Here is a 12,638-nt window from a genome sequence, read left to right on the forward strand (position 1 = left end):
TTGGTATTGGCTTTCGTTTTATGGTATTGGCTTGTTTCAATAGAAGATCTTTGCCTTGATTGCGATACGCGATTCATGCTGCGAACTGGCAAAGGAACGATTACTGATAAACGAGCTTAAAACGAGATAGAGATGCGCAGACGGATCGTTTCGTCTATAGCACGAAAGGATTACATCTTATAAAATTATATTTTTCGTTGTATTTATACACTATTTATATATATCTTGCGAGACTCCGTATAAGCGTGTCACGTTAATACAACGAAACCGCTGCGAATAATTAAACATATACACATGATATTATAATCGTGATACTTGGACGTAAATTTCGAAAAAAAAACTTCTTCCTTGCAGAGCGTTTGCACGGTCCACAGAGCTGATAGTTCATTGTAAACCACACGAACGAAAAGTCTTTTCCACTTTTTTCAGCTGCACCTTCCCTCGAAACTTCTTTCTCGTTTTAAATTAAACGAGAAGCGCAAGGGAGAAAGTACAGCTCGAAAAGTAATTCATTTCAGGCACAGGGACGAATTCTCGAATTGTATACAGAATACATCAGTCGGTTGGGAAAGCATGATTGAATGATTATCGCAATGTAACTCTAAACAGTGTAAGCTGGGACTATTTTTAAGTTTGTTTTAACTATGCTATGATGATCTTTACCTACACACACACACACACACACACACACACACACACACACATCAGTCTGCAGCATCCTGTTTTTATATAATTTGACACAAAAAATTTTATTAATGTTAAATATCGTGATATATTTAATTTTTTAATAATGTTTGCTTGTAAATAATCAGTTATATAATATACGCTCACGCTCACGCGTGATACCGTGATACATTTCTAATATAAATCTTATACTGTTTAGAGATACTGGAGAAATGCAAGGATAATTAATGTATTACATAGTTGATTGTATGCAGCTATCATTTCGTATGAATAGAGCACAATTCGTCATGGGCAATCAAGTCGAAATCGTTCGCGTTATAACATCGAGACACTTTGCTACACACTTGGCAACTGTAAACAATTTGAGTCTGTAAAGAATTTGAGCTTGACCGATGTGAGCCAATGCAAGATTGCAATGTTTTGTTGAATTTACTGCCGAATTGTGCCGAAATTTACCATGAAAAAGCCATGACGTTGCGGCCAGTAAAGAAGAAACGATTCTGTAAAGAAGAAATGCAATTTTTGTTTCCCTTCTGGCTCTCTAAATAATGCGGAAACATTTCCGGATCGCGAGACGATTTCACTTTTGTTTTGTCTCTATAATCCGTCGCGATCAATCAATCCAAACGTATATCATTCATGGACGGAGATTCCGAATGAGATGAAAGGAAAAAAACGAGAACGGTATACTTAATATCAAGGTATCGTAACTCGATAAGATACGTAACACGCGAGTTGGGTAACTTTACTACATTCCCAGCATTATCATCACTACCATTATCACCTCCTTCGTCCCGCTCCATTTACTCGATCCGTACGTCACGTTGTGTTCGTATTTGCCGCGGTCGCATTCTAGTATTCCGTAAATTACATTTATTACAAGTGATTTCAAATTATATTATGGTTATATATACATATATATTATCTATTATATATTAGAAATTTAAATACTCGTAATAAAGAACACGCCGACGCTTCCTGTATCTGGATTGCTTTAATCATGTCTCGCTATCTTGTACTTTGAGTCGCACCGATAACTCTTCCCAGCAAACACAAACTAACAGTAATATACATGTTAGTTATAATTTCCTACTCATTAATATAAATACAACATAACATACGTGTTATGTAACAATTACATTGTTGAGTGGGAAATTATAACTAACATGTATATTACTGTTACTTAGTGTTTGCTGGATTCTTACCGCTCTCTTGACAAAGGTAAGTCGAAGGAAAATCGCAACGGAAAGTCTCTCGTTGCTCGAGAAAATTTTCAGGCAACTTACTAAGCTGCTAACAGTTTACTAAAAGTGCCAACTGTTGCTAAATCGAGAATGATTAACACTAAACCTACCATACCGGTCAAACGATCGTTTTTAAATTTTTCATCAAAAATGCTGCATTCGGCCGAAATTTCAATGTGCTGGTCGTTTTAGTGTTAAAGAAACAAGAAAAACAAAATTAATCCATGTTATTACGGTTGTTATACGATGTTATTATAGAAAATTTATACAATATACAATCTCTCTCATGAATAATACAATTATGTACATTAGAGATGATACATCTCGCGACGCGATATTTGCAATGGTGACAAGAGCAATAATTATAATTATTAATAATTTATCGACAACTACTAATGCAGATCGAGTTCTCACTGAAATGAAAAATGCGTTATGGTACGCGTAGGCGTATCAGTAGGTAGGTCCGTCGTCATTATCGTCTTCGCTCAAATAACTCTCGCCAGTTTCAAAGTACTCGTTCGCGTAATCGGTTCCCTCATCCATCTCCTCATCCGCCTCCTCTTCCTCCTTCACGCCCGTATCTCTCTCCTCCGCGTCTTCTTCCTCCTCCTCCCCTTCATCGAGCCTGGTCTGCTGCCTCTTCTCCTTCTTCTCCAGCTCCATCAGCTTCTTGTTCACGTCCATCTGCTTTCGCTTCTTGCTCTGTTGTTGAAGCTTACGCTTTTGCAACGACTTCAGTTCCACGGGCATTCTGCTCCAGTCGTATTCCAGCCTATTGCTCTTCGCGATGGACTCCTCGTAATCCTCGCAAAACCGTTCGATGTCTTCGTTCAATACGACGGCTTGTACGTTGTTCGGCGACTCCCGCATGTACTCGGCAAAGTCCCTCTTTAACTCCACCATGTAGCTCATCTCGGTCGTCAACTCGATCGGCAGAGGTTTGTGATCCAACGGGGGGTAGCTCGGCGATGGTTGCAAGACCGGCGCTGGTAGTGCCTCTCCTTTGGAGAAACCCAGCTGCTCCATGGAGAAGGACATCGCGGGCTTGCCTCTGCCACGTCCTCCCATTTTCCCTGCCATTTTGTCTCCGCGTTCTGGATGGAAATCATTCGAAAAGTCACAACGTTGATCGATGGAAAATGCGCAAACCTAACCTATCTCTACTGAAGGTTCTCGAAGATTACTCGACTTACCTTAAGCCGTCTGTGTCGCCAGTTTTTTCCCCTCGTCCTTCTTCTCGAGCTCTTCCCCCTTGGCGCGAAATGCCTCCTTGTCGTAGATCACTTTGATCACAAGGGAGCAGGAGGGACACGTGACATCTTCCTCGCCGGCGATCAGATCGGCAAGGGATATTTGAAATTGATCGCCACACGGACACGGGTAATAATAAATCTCCTCGCTTTGATCGTACTCAAAATCCTCGATCTCTATCTCGTCATAATATACCGTTTCCGGCATAGCGCCTGATCGCTGACAAGTTTCAACTTGCGCCTAATAGGTTATGACACGAGCGTCAACAAGCATCGCACAACACGCTGTTCTCTCATCCCCTCCCTTCGCACTTTTTCTCGGAAACACGTATGTTGTACGTTCGATTGAATCGATACCTCCGAGTCGAAATACAGTGCAGCCGCCAGAAAAGCATGGAAATTTTCGATACTGATACGGTTTTCCTATTGGCTAACAAGTATCTAGAATTATGTTACAAGTGACAATAATAAAAAATTCTCTCGGAAGCTCTCGATACATTCGATGTTACTAGTTTCCAAATCGGTTATTTTTCTTCCGCAAAGCACGGGTAAAGGAATTCAATTTCGTATCCAGTATATATTTTTTCCTTTCTAGCTAAAATCCCGCGGCATTTACGTTTCTTTGACATTTTTCTGCGAACAAAAAAGATCGCGCGCAAAGATAGCTCAGCTGTTTTACGTCAAGTAACTTCGACGTCTCATTTCGGAAGTTATCGAGCACTGCTGAGAAATTAAACGAAAATCATCTGTACGACGCACATACATACGCATCGTCACACTCATGACCGAGGAGGGGGAAAAAGAGAGGGGGGGGGGAAGAGAGCCGTGGATACACCGTCGCATGCTCGCGCGGCCGCACTTTGCCAGGACAATATTAATTTGACCGCTCGTGTACGATCTCCCACTCGGGCTTACGGTCTTGTTTTCATCTACTTATCGTCCGAACAGTCGAATGCATAAGTGCGGTTTTCTTGATACAGGAGACACGGGAGAACGACAGGCGACTAAAGGTGGGTTGCAAACCGTAAACCTTCGTAACCATTGTCATGACGCAGTCGTCGCGCATTTACGTGACGGAATCGTTTGGCATCTCGCTCCAAGCGACGGGAAAAGGGACGGAAAAATAATCTTTTTTTTTTGTATCGTGAAAGCACGAGAGATTCAGCGACACGTTGAGTTCCGTTTCTCGAGCGACGCAAACTCGAGACGGACACCCCGAACGAACGCGTGTTCGTCGCGCATCGTTGGCCGCGTGCGGAGACAGTTGTCCCGTTTAGCTTCCTCGCGTAGCTCGGTGCGGTCCGGTCGTCCGATCGTTTCCTTGCGCTCGATTCCATACGATCGTCCCAGAACGTACAAGGTTATGCCAATTGTGTGTTTACGTTACAGTTTCCCCGAGACTTTGACGGACGCGTAGCGCAGCGACGTTCGATTTTACATTGAACGCTTGAAGATCGAAAGCTCTTCAAAGGTGGGCTCACGTCAGGATACCTTCCACGCAGATGTCGAGCGAGAATGACAGTGAGATGGATTGTTCGGACTCCGACTGTGGAGATCCGGGCTACGAAGACTACTACAACGTTCAACCGTGGGATGGCGAAGTGGACAACGACGGGGATCCCGAGCAAAATAGGAGGGACCCGGAGTACGCGGTGTACGACTGCCTGAAGGTCGAAGAGGTGGAACGACTGCTGAACGAGAGTGTAGAGATGCTAAGCACTAGCCTTCACATAACGCCATCCCTAGCCAAAGTGTTGTTACACGCACACAACTGGTCGTTGCAGGACATCGTGACAAAGTACCACACCAATGCTTCCAGTTTATTAATTAATTCCAAGATTAAACCCACCCCTCCCGAACAAGTGTCCGGATTGAGAGACCAGAAGGGTGGTATGTGCTCAGTATGCGTTGTAGTTTTACCCGCAGACAAGTTCTCCACGCTCACGTGTGGACACTCGTTTTGCAAAGACTGTTGGTGTATGCATTTCGAAGTACAAATAACTCAAGGTATATCTACCGGTGAGTAACGTTTCATTGCTATTATTATTATCATTGAAAAAAGAAAGAACTCACCGAGACATTCTCCTCCTATTGCCCAGGCATAAGTTGCATGGCGCAAAATTGCATCGTACTAGCTCCGGAGGACTTTGTCCTTTCCTTACTCACTAAGCCTAACATGCGAGAGAGGTATCAACAATTTGCCTTCTGCGATTACGTCAAGTCTCATCCGCAATTGCGATTCTGCCCTGGTCCAAATTGCCAAATAGTTTTGCGCTCGAAGGAGCAGCGAGCAAAGAGGGTCATGTGTTCATCGTGCAAAACTGTATTCTGGTAAATGACTTTTCTGGCCTTTTCATCGATGAACGTGTCTTCTCATGATGATACTCGCGTCGCATACATATGCACTCTCTTGTAATTTTAGCTTCCGATGTAGCATGGATTATCACGCACCCACCGATTGCGGTACTATCAAGAAGTGGCTGACGAAGTGCGCGGATGATTCCGAGACGGCCAATTACATTAGCGCTCACACCAAAGATGTGGGTATGCCGTTGTAAAAAAAAGGCTAACTCGATGGCTGCTCAATCAAGTTTTAGCGTTGAATTAACTTTGCGAAATTATTTTCCAGTGTCCGAAATGCCACATCTGCATAGAGAAAAACGGCGGTTGCAATCACATGCAGTGTTACAACTGTAAACACGACTTTTGCTGGATGTGCCTTGGCGATTGGAAAGCGCACGGTAGCGAGTACTACGAGTGCTCGCGTTACAAGGAGAATCCAAACATCGCGCACGAGAGCGTTCATGCACAAGCGAGGGAAGCCCTCAAAAAGTATCTCCATTATTACGAGAGAGTGAGTATGTTTAATGATGACGCGACCGAGTTTACGCGCAGTCCGCAGCTCCAATTACTTGGAACTCCGTTCTTCGATTAGACATCTTGCAACATCGAGATTATTGCCAGGATTGATCGACTCGCTAAAATATTAGCAATTTTCATGATTCCACTGGCGAACTAATAATTTCTATATTAGTTCCAAGTAATTGGAATTATCTTGTCAACTCTTGCGTCAAATGTTTGTTGCTTCCTCAGTGGGAAAATCATAGCAAGTCGCTAAAGCTGGAGGAACAAACGACGGAGCATATCAAGATGAGAATCAACCAGAAGGTGATGAACGCGAGCGGTACGTGGATAGATTGGCAGCATCTGTTCGAGGCTGCGTCGCTCTTGGCACGTTGCCGTTACACCTTACAGTACACGTATCCGTATGCCTATTACATGGAATCGGGTCCGCGCAAAGAATTGGTAAGCTCTCGCGATAGCAGCGACATTAATGTTCAATAGAACGTGTGTGATGAAAGGCCCTTGTTCTGCCAACAGTTTGAGTATCAGCAAGCTCAATTAGAAGCTGAAATAGAGAATTTGTCGTGGAAGATTGAACGAGCCGAAACAACGGATCGTGGAGACTTGGAGAATCAAATGGATATCGCAGAGAAGCGTCGCGTTACTTTGCTAAAGGATTTCCTGGAGGTGTAATTAGCTGAGCTCCAACTTTCTCCTTGGGCTACATTAAGCTCGCGCTATACTGTACGGTATTAAAATGAAAATTATATTTCTGTTTTGTAGTAAGCCGATCCTACGAGGATGTGATTTTGAGTATTATATGAAAGATAACTTAGCGATGCCATAAGCGCCGAATCTGATTAGAATTATGGGAACCGCAAGGGTTGTTATTATTGATTCCACGTTGAAAACAATCTTCAAGTTTCATCAGATGTCATTTTTCATTTGTCAGTGAATTGAAAAGCTGGAAATTGTTTTCGATTTGGAATCAATGCTAATTCGTAATAATTCATCTTGTGCGGTAACAAATTGTAAACGTTTTGCGTGCGTGTACGTGCGTGTCTGTGTGTGCGTGCGTGTGTGTTTGACTTACCTAAATTGCAAAAATCTGAGGATTTCACGTAGCAAAATTCGCAGGAAAGTATTAATTGTATTGACTGACTGAAAAAATTTCATGTAAAACTCGTGTTTCTTTCCTAGTCTAAGAGTATTTTCCAAAGTGCGCTACAGCGAAAAACGGTCTCTTCATTTCTCATTCTGTATCTACTGTATTTAGTACAAATATATATATATATATATATATATATATATATTTGTACTAAAGTTATAACTGTGCAGTTCGATAGAGAGCACCATGCAGCTATAAGAAATAATATCGTTCAAACGGGGGACTGTATCCTCACGGTTCGCGATTCTTCCTCCGAACTTTATTCAAAGTATTGTTAATGTTTAGGATACGCTCACGTCCAGTGACCGCGAATAAAAAGGAAAGCCGGTAGCCTAATTTAAGTACATTGGTGCCAAGAGGTAAAATGGTATCACTCTGCCGTGTACATACCAACACGAAACACTCTCTCTCTCTCTCCTCTTCTTTCTTTCTCTCTCTTTCTCTCTCTTCAAGTGTACACGAAGAGAAGGAAGAAAAATTACGATGCCGTTTTCTATGAAACTAGATTTTAAGGAGTACACGTGCAACGATCAAAGACGTTCGTGACGCATCTAGCAGTAACTAAACTTTCATTTCTTAAAGCTGTTTGGAGAAGAAAAGGACGAAAGATGACGATTGCGTTACTATTGACGAGACAAACGCGAGCTGAAAGATGCTTATCGAGAGGGCAATGTTCAATCGAAAATTCTGTGAGAATGCAAAGTAATAAGCACGATGTGCCGATAAAGGAAATAAAAGAAGCCACTTGACACACACACACTATGCTTTGCAAATTAAGATCGCGAGATCTATCGAGAGACAATTAAACGTAATGCGAAAGAGATCTTTCTGGTTTGTCCTTCTCTGTACAAATGTGCAATGAGAAGTAAATATTGTATAAGGATATATTAAACTATTTGTAAATTAATACTAATAATAACGACTATATAATTGAAAGTATCACTTTTTTCTTATATGAAATTTCGTCAAACGTATTCGTTATACGTTACGACTAAGTTTGAACTCGATTGTGCGCCAAAATGGTACATAATCTGAATGACCTGACTTTTATTAGCAAGCACAAACGTATATCGAATTTGTTGTACCACAGAAACACAGAGATTAGCTGGAAAATTAACTTGTATTTCATTAATTTTTTTTAATTTCATTATAATTTTGCAATATTTTGCACAGATGCAACAAGAGACTTGAACGTCTTATGTGTGCTCTTGCCAATGTATCGAGTGTAACAGGCAATGTCGAGACTCACCAAACTTCGATGAACCAAACGTCTCATCTCGACGACGACTAGTACTTCTCGAAATTATCTCGTTACGTATCAACAATGAAACCGCTCCATAAAATGATTCCAATATCATCTTGATCGCGTTATGGCGCGCAGGTAAAATTCAAAATTTGAAGATGGCAGTGCTGTCACGTGAGCGGGCCTTTTGACTCGCGGCGCGATGTTCTCTTGTTCGATATGAGTCAGGGACCAACTTTCTCCTTTTGCAATCTAATTTTGTATGTTTCTCTTCTTCTTATTTCTTTCAGTCTTTATGTTATTACTTATTAATAACAGATTCTTTTTCGAGTTGTTCGAACATGAAGCATCTTTTGTACCGAAATTGTCCAATCATCAAAGCACGTATCGTTGAAGCTCGAGATTGCTTTTGTTCACGTAGGAATATATGGACGGAGCCTATTTCTGCGGGGGTGAAGCAAGAGGGGTGGGGGGACTGAAGGCTATTGCGACGGATATGATCAACCAAGATGGCGGAGCAGAGGCTAATTGAACGGATTTTCGTTGTAACGCTTTCGAAAGAATATTAATTCTTTCATAGTCTAATATAGATAATGATTTATTGTTCCCGTAGGTTACAATTCTCCTTACATACTAACTTACACTACATTATAACTAACTTAACAACTAACTTACACTACTTATTCCTTGCGAACTTGCACAAACGCCCAGGCATTCGTGCACGTCCGCACCCCTCGTGTACACACACACACACCCATTTTTGGACTTCCGTTTCCTCTTGCCTTTATTATATATTATTTCTATTAAACCACTACTCCTTCTCTCCTCCCTCTCTTCCCTCCCCCCTATTTTCACCTTCTCTCTCACCCCTCTCGTTCATACCATCACTCCATCTTCCCCTCCTTCCTTGCACCACCTACTTCTTTCCTCTTCTAATTCTCTCATCCACCCTTCTCCCTCCCCTTCTTGCCCTAACACCCAACTCACCGCGCCCTGCCAGCTACCTCCCCCTGCTTTCCATCTCCTGCATTCTTCCCAAATATGCTCCCATGACTCTTTCTCCATTCCACATAATCTACACCTTTTCTTTTCTTCTCCTTCCCAGTATCTTCCCTCTTTCACCTCATTTCCTAATCTGAACCTCGCTACCTTCTTCCACCTACTCTCTCCCCACCCCTTCTTTAAATACCCCGGAATTTCCTCTCCTTTAACAATCTTGTACCACCTATTATAATTCGACCCCATAATCCTTTCCCATCTTTCCTCTTTTTGCCTTTGTCTTTCCCTCTTCTCTATCTCTTCATATCCCCAACCTCCCTCCTCTCTCCTCCTTTCTAGTTCCTCCATTTTTATTCCTCTATCCTCAAAGTGCATTCTTCTTTCTTTCTCCCACTCCTCTCCTCCCTTACCCCTTCTCTCTCTCTCTCTCTTAACTCCTCCCAACACTTCCTCGCCAACTCACTTCCTCTCCCTTCTTCCAGCCTTCTCTCAAATCCCTATGCCCTTCTCCCTGCTCTCCCCCTCAATTTATCCCTTTGCAGCTCTTCTCTCACCAAATACCCCGGCGTTCTACTGTCCACTCCTAAAATCCATCTCAGGTATCTTTCCTTCAGTCTTTCTATACATTCCCTCTTCTTTCATCCCCATATCTCCATTCCATATCCCAACACCGTCTATACTAACTTATCAAACAGCCAAATCCTTCTTTCCCAATCCTTCCCAAACCTTCTCTTACCTATTCTCCAAACCTGCCCCATAACTATCGCCGCTCTTCTCATCCTATCTTTCACATGTTCTTCCCGTCCTCCATTTCTTTGCAATTTATAGCCTAAATATCTAAAAGCCTTCATTTCCTCCAATCTATTCCCCTTCCATCTCCAATCCTTCTTCCCCATCCTTCCCCCTCCTTTCCTGAATCTCATTATTTTCGTTTTCTCCACATTTAATTCTAGTTTCTTCCTCTCTAAATATCCCTCCATTCTCACTAACATACTTTTCATCCCCTCTTCCTCCTCTGACAACAAAACCACATCATCAGCATACGCCAATGAATATATTCTTTCTTCCCCTATTTTTACTCCTCCCCATTTCACTTTCCCCATTTCCTCTTCCAAGTCTGCCATCAATATATTAAATAGTATCGAACTTAATGGACACCCTTGTCTTACCCCTCTCGCCGTCCAAAAACTATCTTCCACTTCCCCTCCCACCCTCACCTTACTCTTCGCTTCCCTGATTATTTCTTCTACTCTACTTACTAACCCCTCCCTAATTCCCTTTCTCTTCATCGCGTTTATTAATACCTCTCTATCTACCCATATCAAATGCCGCCTTCAAGTCTATAAACAAGGCTCCGGCAACCCCTCCTACCATCCCCGCAAACCGTCTTGCCGGCGACGTGGCGTTCTACGCAACGTCGGTGCGGCGACGGTGGGACCAGCAGTGCCTCTTACGATTCCGTTCTCGCTTAATTTTCCTCCCTTCTTACTCAGTTGTCTATTTATTTTATAATATATATACTATCCATTGTACCTAAACCTTTTTTAAATCCCATTTGATTCCTCGCTAAAACATTCTTTTCTTCTAGCTCTTTCATCATCCTGTTCGCTAAAACCATCACATATATCTTATAGATTGTTGTCATCAACGTCACTCCTCTATACTCCTCCACTATCTTCCCTTCCCCTTTTTTCATAATAGGCACAATCACCTCTTCATTCCATCCGTCCGGCCATCCTTTTCCTTTCCATACCCAATTCTCTACTTCCTCCCCCCCATATTTCCATGCTTCATTTGGAATTCCATCTTCTCCTACTGCCTTACCTTCTTTCAATTTCTGCAAAACCTCTGTTACTTCCTTTCTACTTATCTCCTCCTCCTCATCTCCTGTACCCTCCATCCCCCTAACCACTCTTCCTTCTACTCCTCCTAATAATCTCACAAAGTGTTCTTTCCACTCCTCCATAATTATTCCATCGTTCACTCTCTTCCTCTTTTTCCTATCCTTGTTTATTATCTCCCATACCTCTTTCTCTCCCCTCACCTCCACTGCCTTTTTCTCCCACTTATCACTTAATTCCTTCTTCTTTTCCTCAATTAATTGTTTGTATTCCCTCTTCCTTTCTCTATATTTCTCCTCATTTCCTTTCTCTTTCCTCCACAATCTTAACTCTCTTCTTACCTCTCTCTTTTTCTTCTTACATTCTTCGTCCCACCATTGATCACTCTTTTTCCTTCTCCCTCCTATCTTCCTCTCTGCAGTTTCCATCGCCTCCTTGAACCTCTCTTCCATCTCTCTCCAATCTTCTCTATCTCCCTCTCTCTCATCTCTATTGTACCTATACATTCCTTAAATTCCCTTCTTCCCTTCTCATTCCATACTCCTCTCCAACATTTTTCCAAACCTCTCTCTCCCCTTCTCTTCATCCCTGTTCCTTTTATCATAACCTCTATCGGCTGATACTCTGAGTCTACCTTATCCCCTATCTTCATCTTCGCTATTCTTTCTCTGACTTCACTATCTCCCATTACATAATCGATTACAGTACACCCTCTCCCTCCCGTAAATGTATATTCTCCAACTTCATCTCCCTTACAATTTCCATTAAATATGCTCCATCCTCTTTCCTCCATAAAACTAATCAACGCTCTCCCTTCCTTATTTATTTTCCCATCCTTCGAATTCCTTCTGTCTCCTTCCTCCTCTTCTATTCCTGTAATCTTCCCTCCCTCTTTACCCGTCCTTGCATTAAAGTCTCCTCCAATTATAGTTTTTATCCCTTCCCTCCACTCTTCTATTCCCTCTAAGCTTCTTCTATGTTCTCTTTTACGTAACTCCCACTACTCTCCATTTCTCATTGTCACAACTTATTCTTCCCATCATTATCCCTTCCTTGTCTTTCTCCACCTTCAACCCTCTTTCTATCAATTCTTTTCTTACTCCCATAACCATCCCTCCCATTGCTCTTCCCTTCTTATTTTTTCTCTTAGCTAACTGCGCTTCCCATATATATATCCACTAGGTAAACATCTTTTACTTTTTTGCCACCCTTTTTCATCTGCCCACGTCTCTGATAATATCATCACGTCCCATTCTTCTAAACTTTTCCAAAATTCCTTATCCTTGTTAAACAACCCCGCCACATTCCAAAAGGCCACCTTCCATCCTTCTTCCCCTTCTCCCTTCCTCTCCTCTCTCCCATAAA

The 12,638-nt window shown here is 42.2% G+C and overlaps 2 protein-coding genes across 2 annotated transcripts; one reads left to right on the plus strand and one right to left on the minus strand.

Moving 5' to 3' along the window:
- Positions 1 to 2,149: 2,149 nt before the first annotated feature.
- LOC105282339 (DNA-directed RNA polymerase III subunit RPC7-like) lies at positions 2,150 to 3,255 on the minus strand. The gene is made up of 2 exons (XM_011344239.3): positions 3,122 to 3,255; positions 2,150 to 3,022 (listed from the first exon to the last, which is right to left on the minus strand). The coding sequence occupies exon 2, from the start codon at positions 3,006 to 3,008 to the stop codon at positions 2,379 to 2,381; it is 630 nt and encodes a 209-aa protein (XP_011342541.2). The 5' UTR covers positions 3,009 to 3,022; positions 3,122 to 3,255; the 3' UTR covers positions 2,150 to 2,378.
- Positions 3,256 to 3,980: 725 nt separating this feature from the next.
- Positions 3,981 to 8,126, plus strand: LOC105282337 (potential E3 ubiquitin-protein ligase ariadne-2). Its single transcript, XM_020032680.2, has 7 exons — positions 3,981 to 4,188; positions 4,568 to 5,197; positions 5,278 to 5,509; positions 5,601 to 5,718; positions 5,808 to 6,032; positions 6,272 to 6,484; positions 6,560 to 8,126. Exons 2-7 carry the CDS (start codon positions 4,681 to 4,683, stop codon positions 6,713 to 6,715), a joined length of 1,461 nt encoding a protein of 486 aa, XP_019888239.1. The 5' UTR covers positions 3,981 to 4,188; positions 4,568 to 4,680; the 3' UTR covers positions 6,716 to 8,126.
- The last annotated feature ends 4,512 nt before the right edge of the window (positions 8,127 to 12,638 follow it).

Source organism: Ooceraea biroi, chromosome 7, assembly GCF_003672135.1.
Source record: "Ooceraea biroi isolate clonal line C1 chromosome 7, Obir_v5.4, whole genome shotgun sequence".
NCBI lineage: Eukaryota > Metazoa > Arthropoda > Insecta > Hymenoptera > Formicidae > Ooceraea > Ooceraea biroi.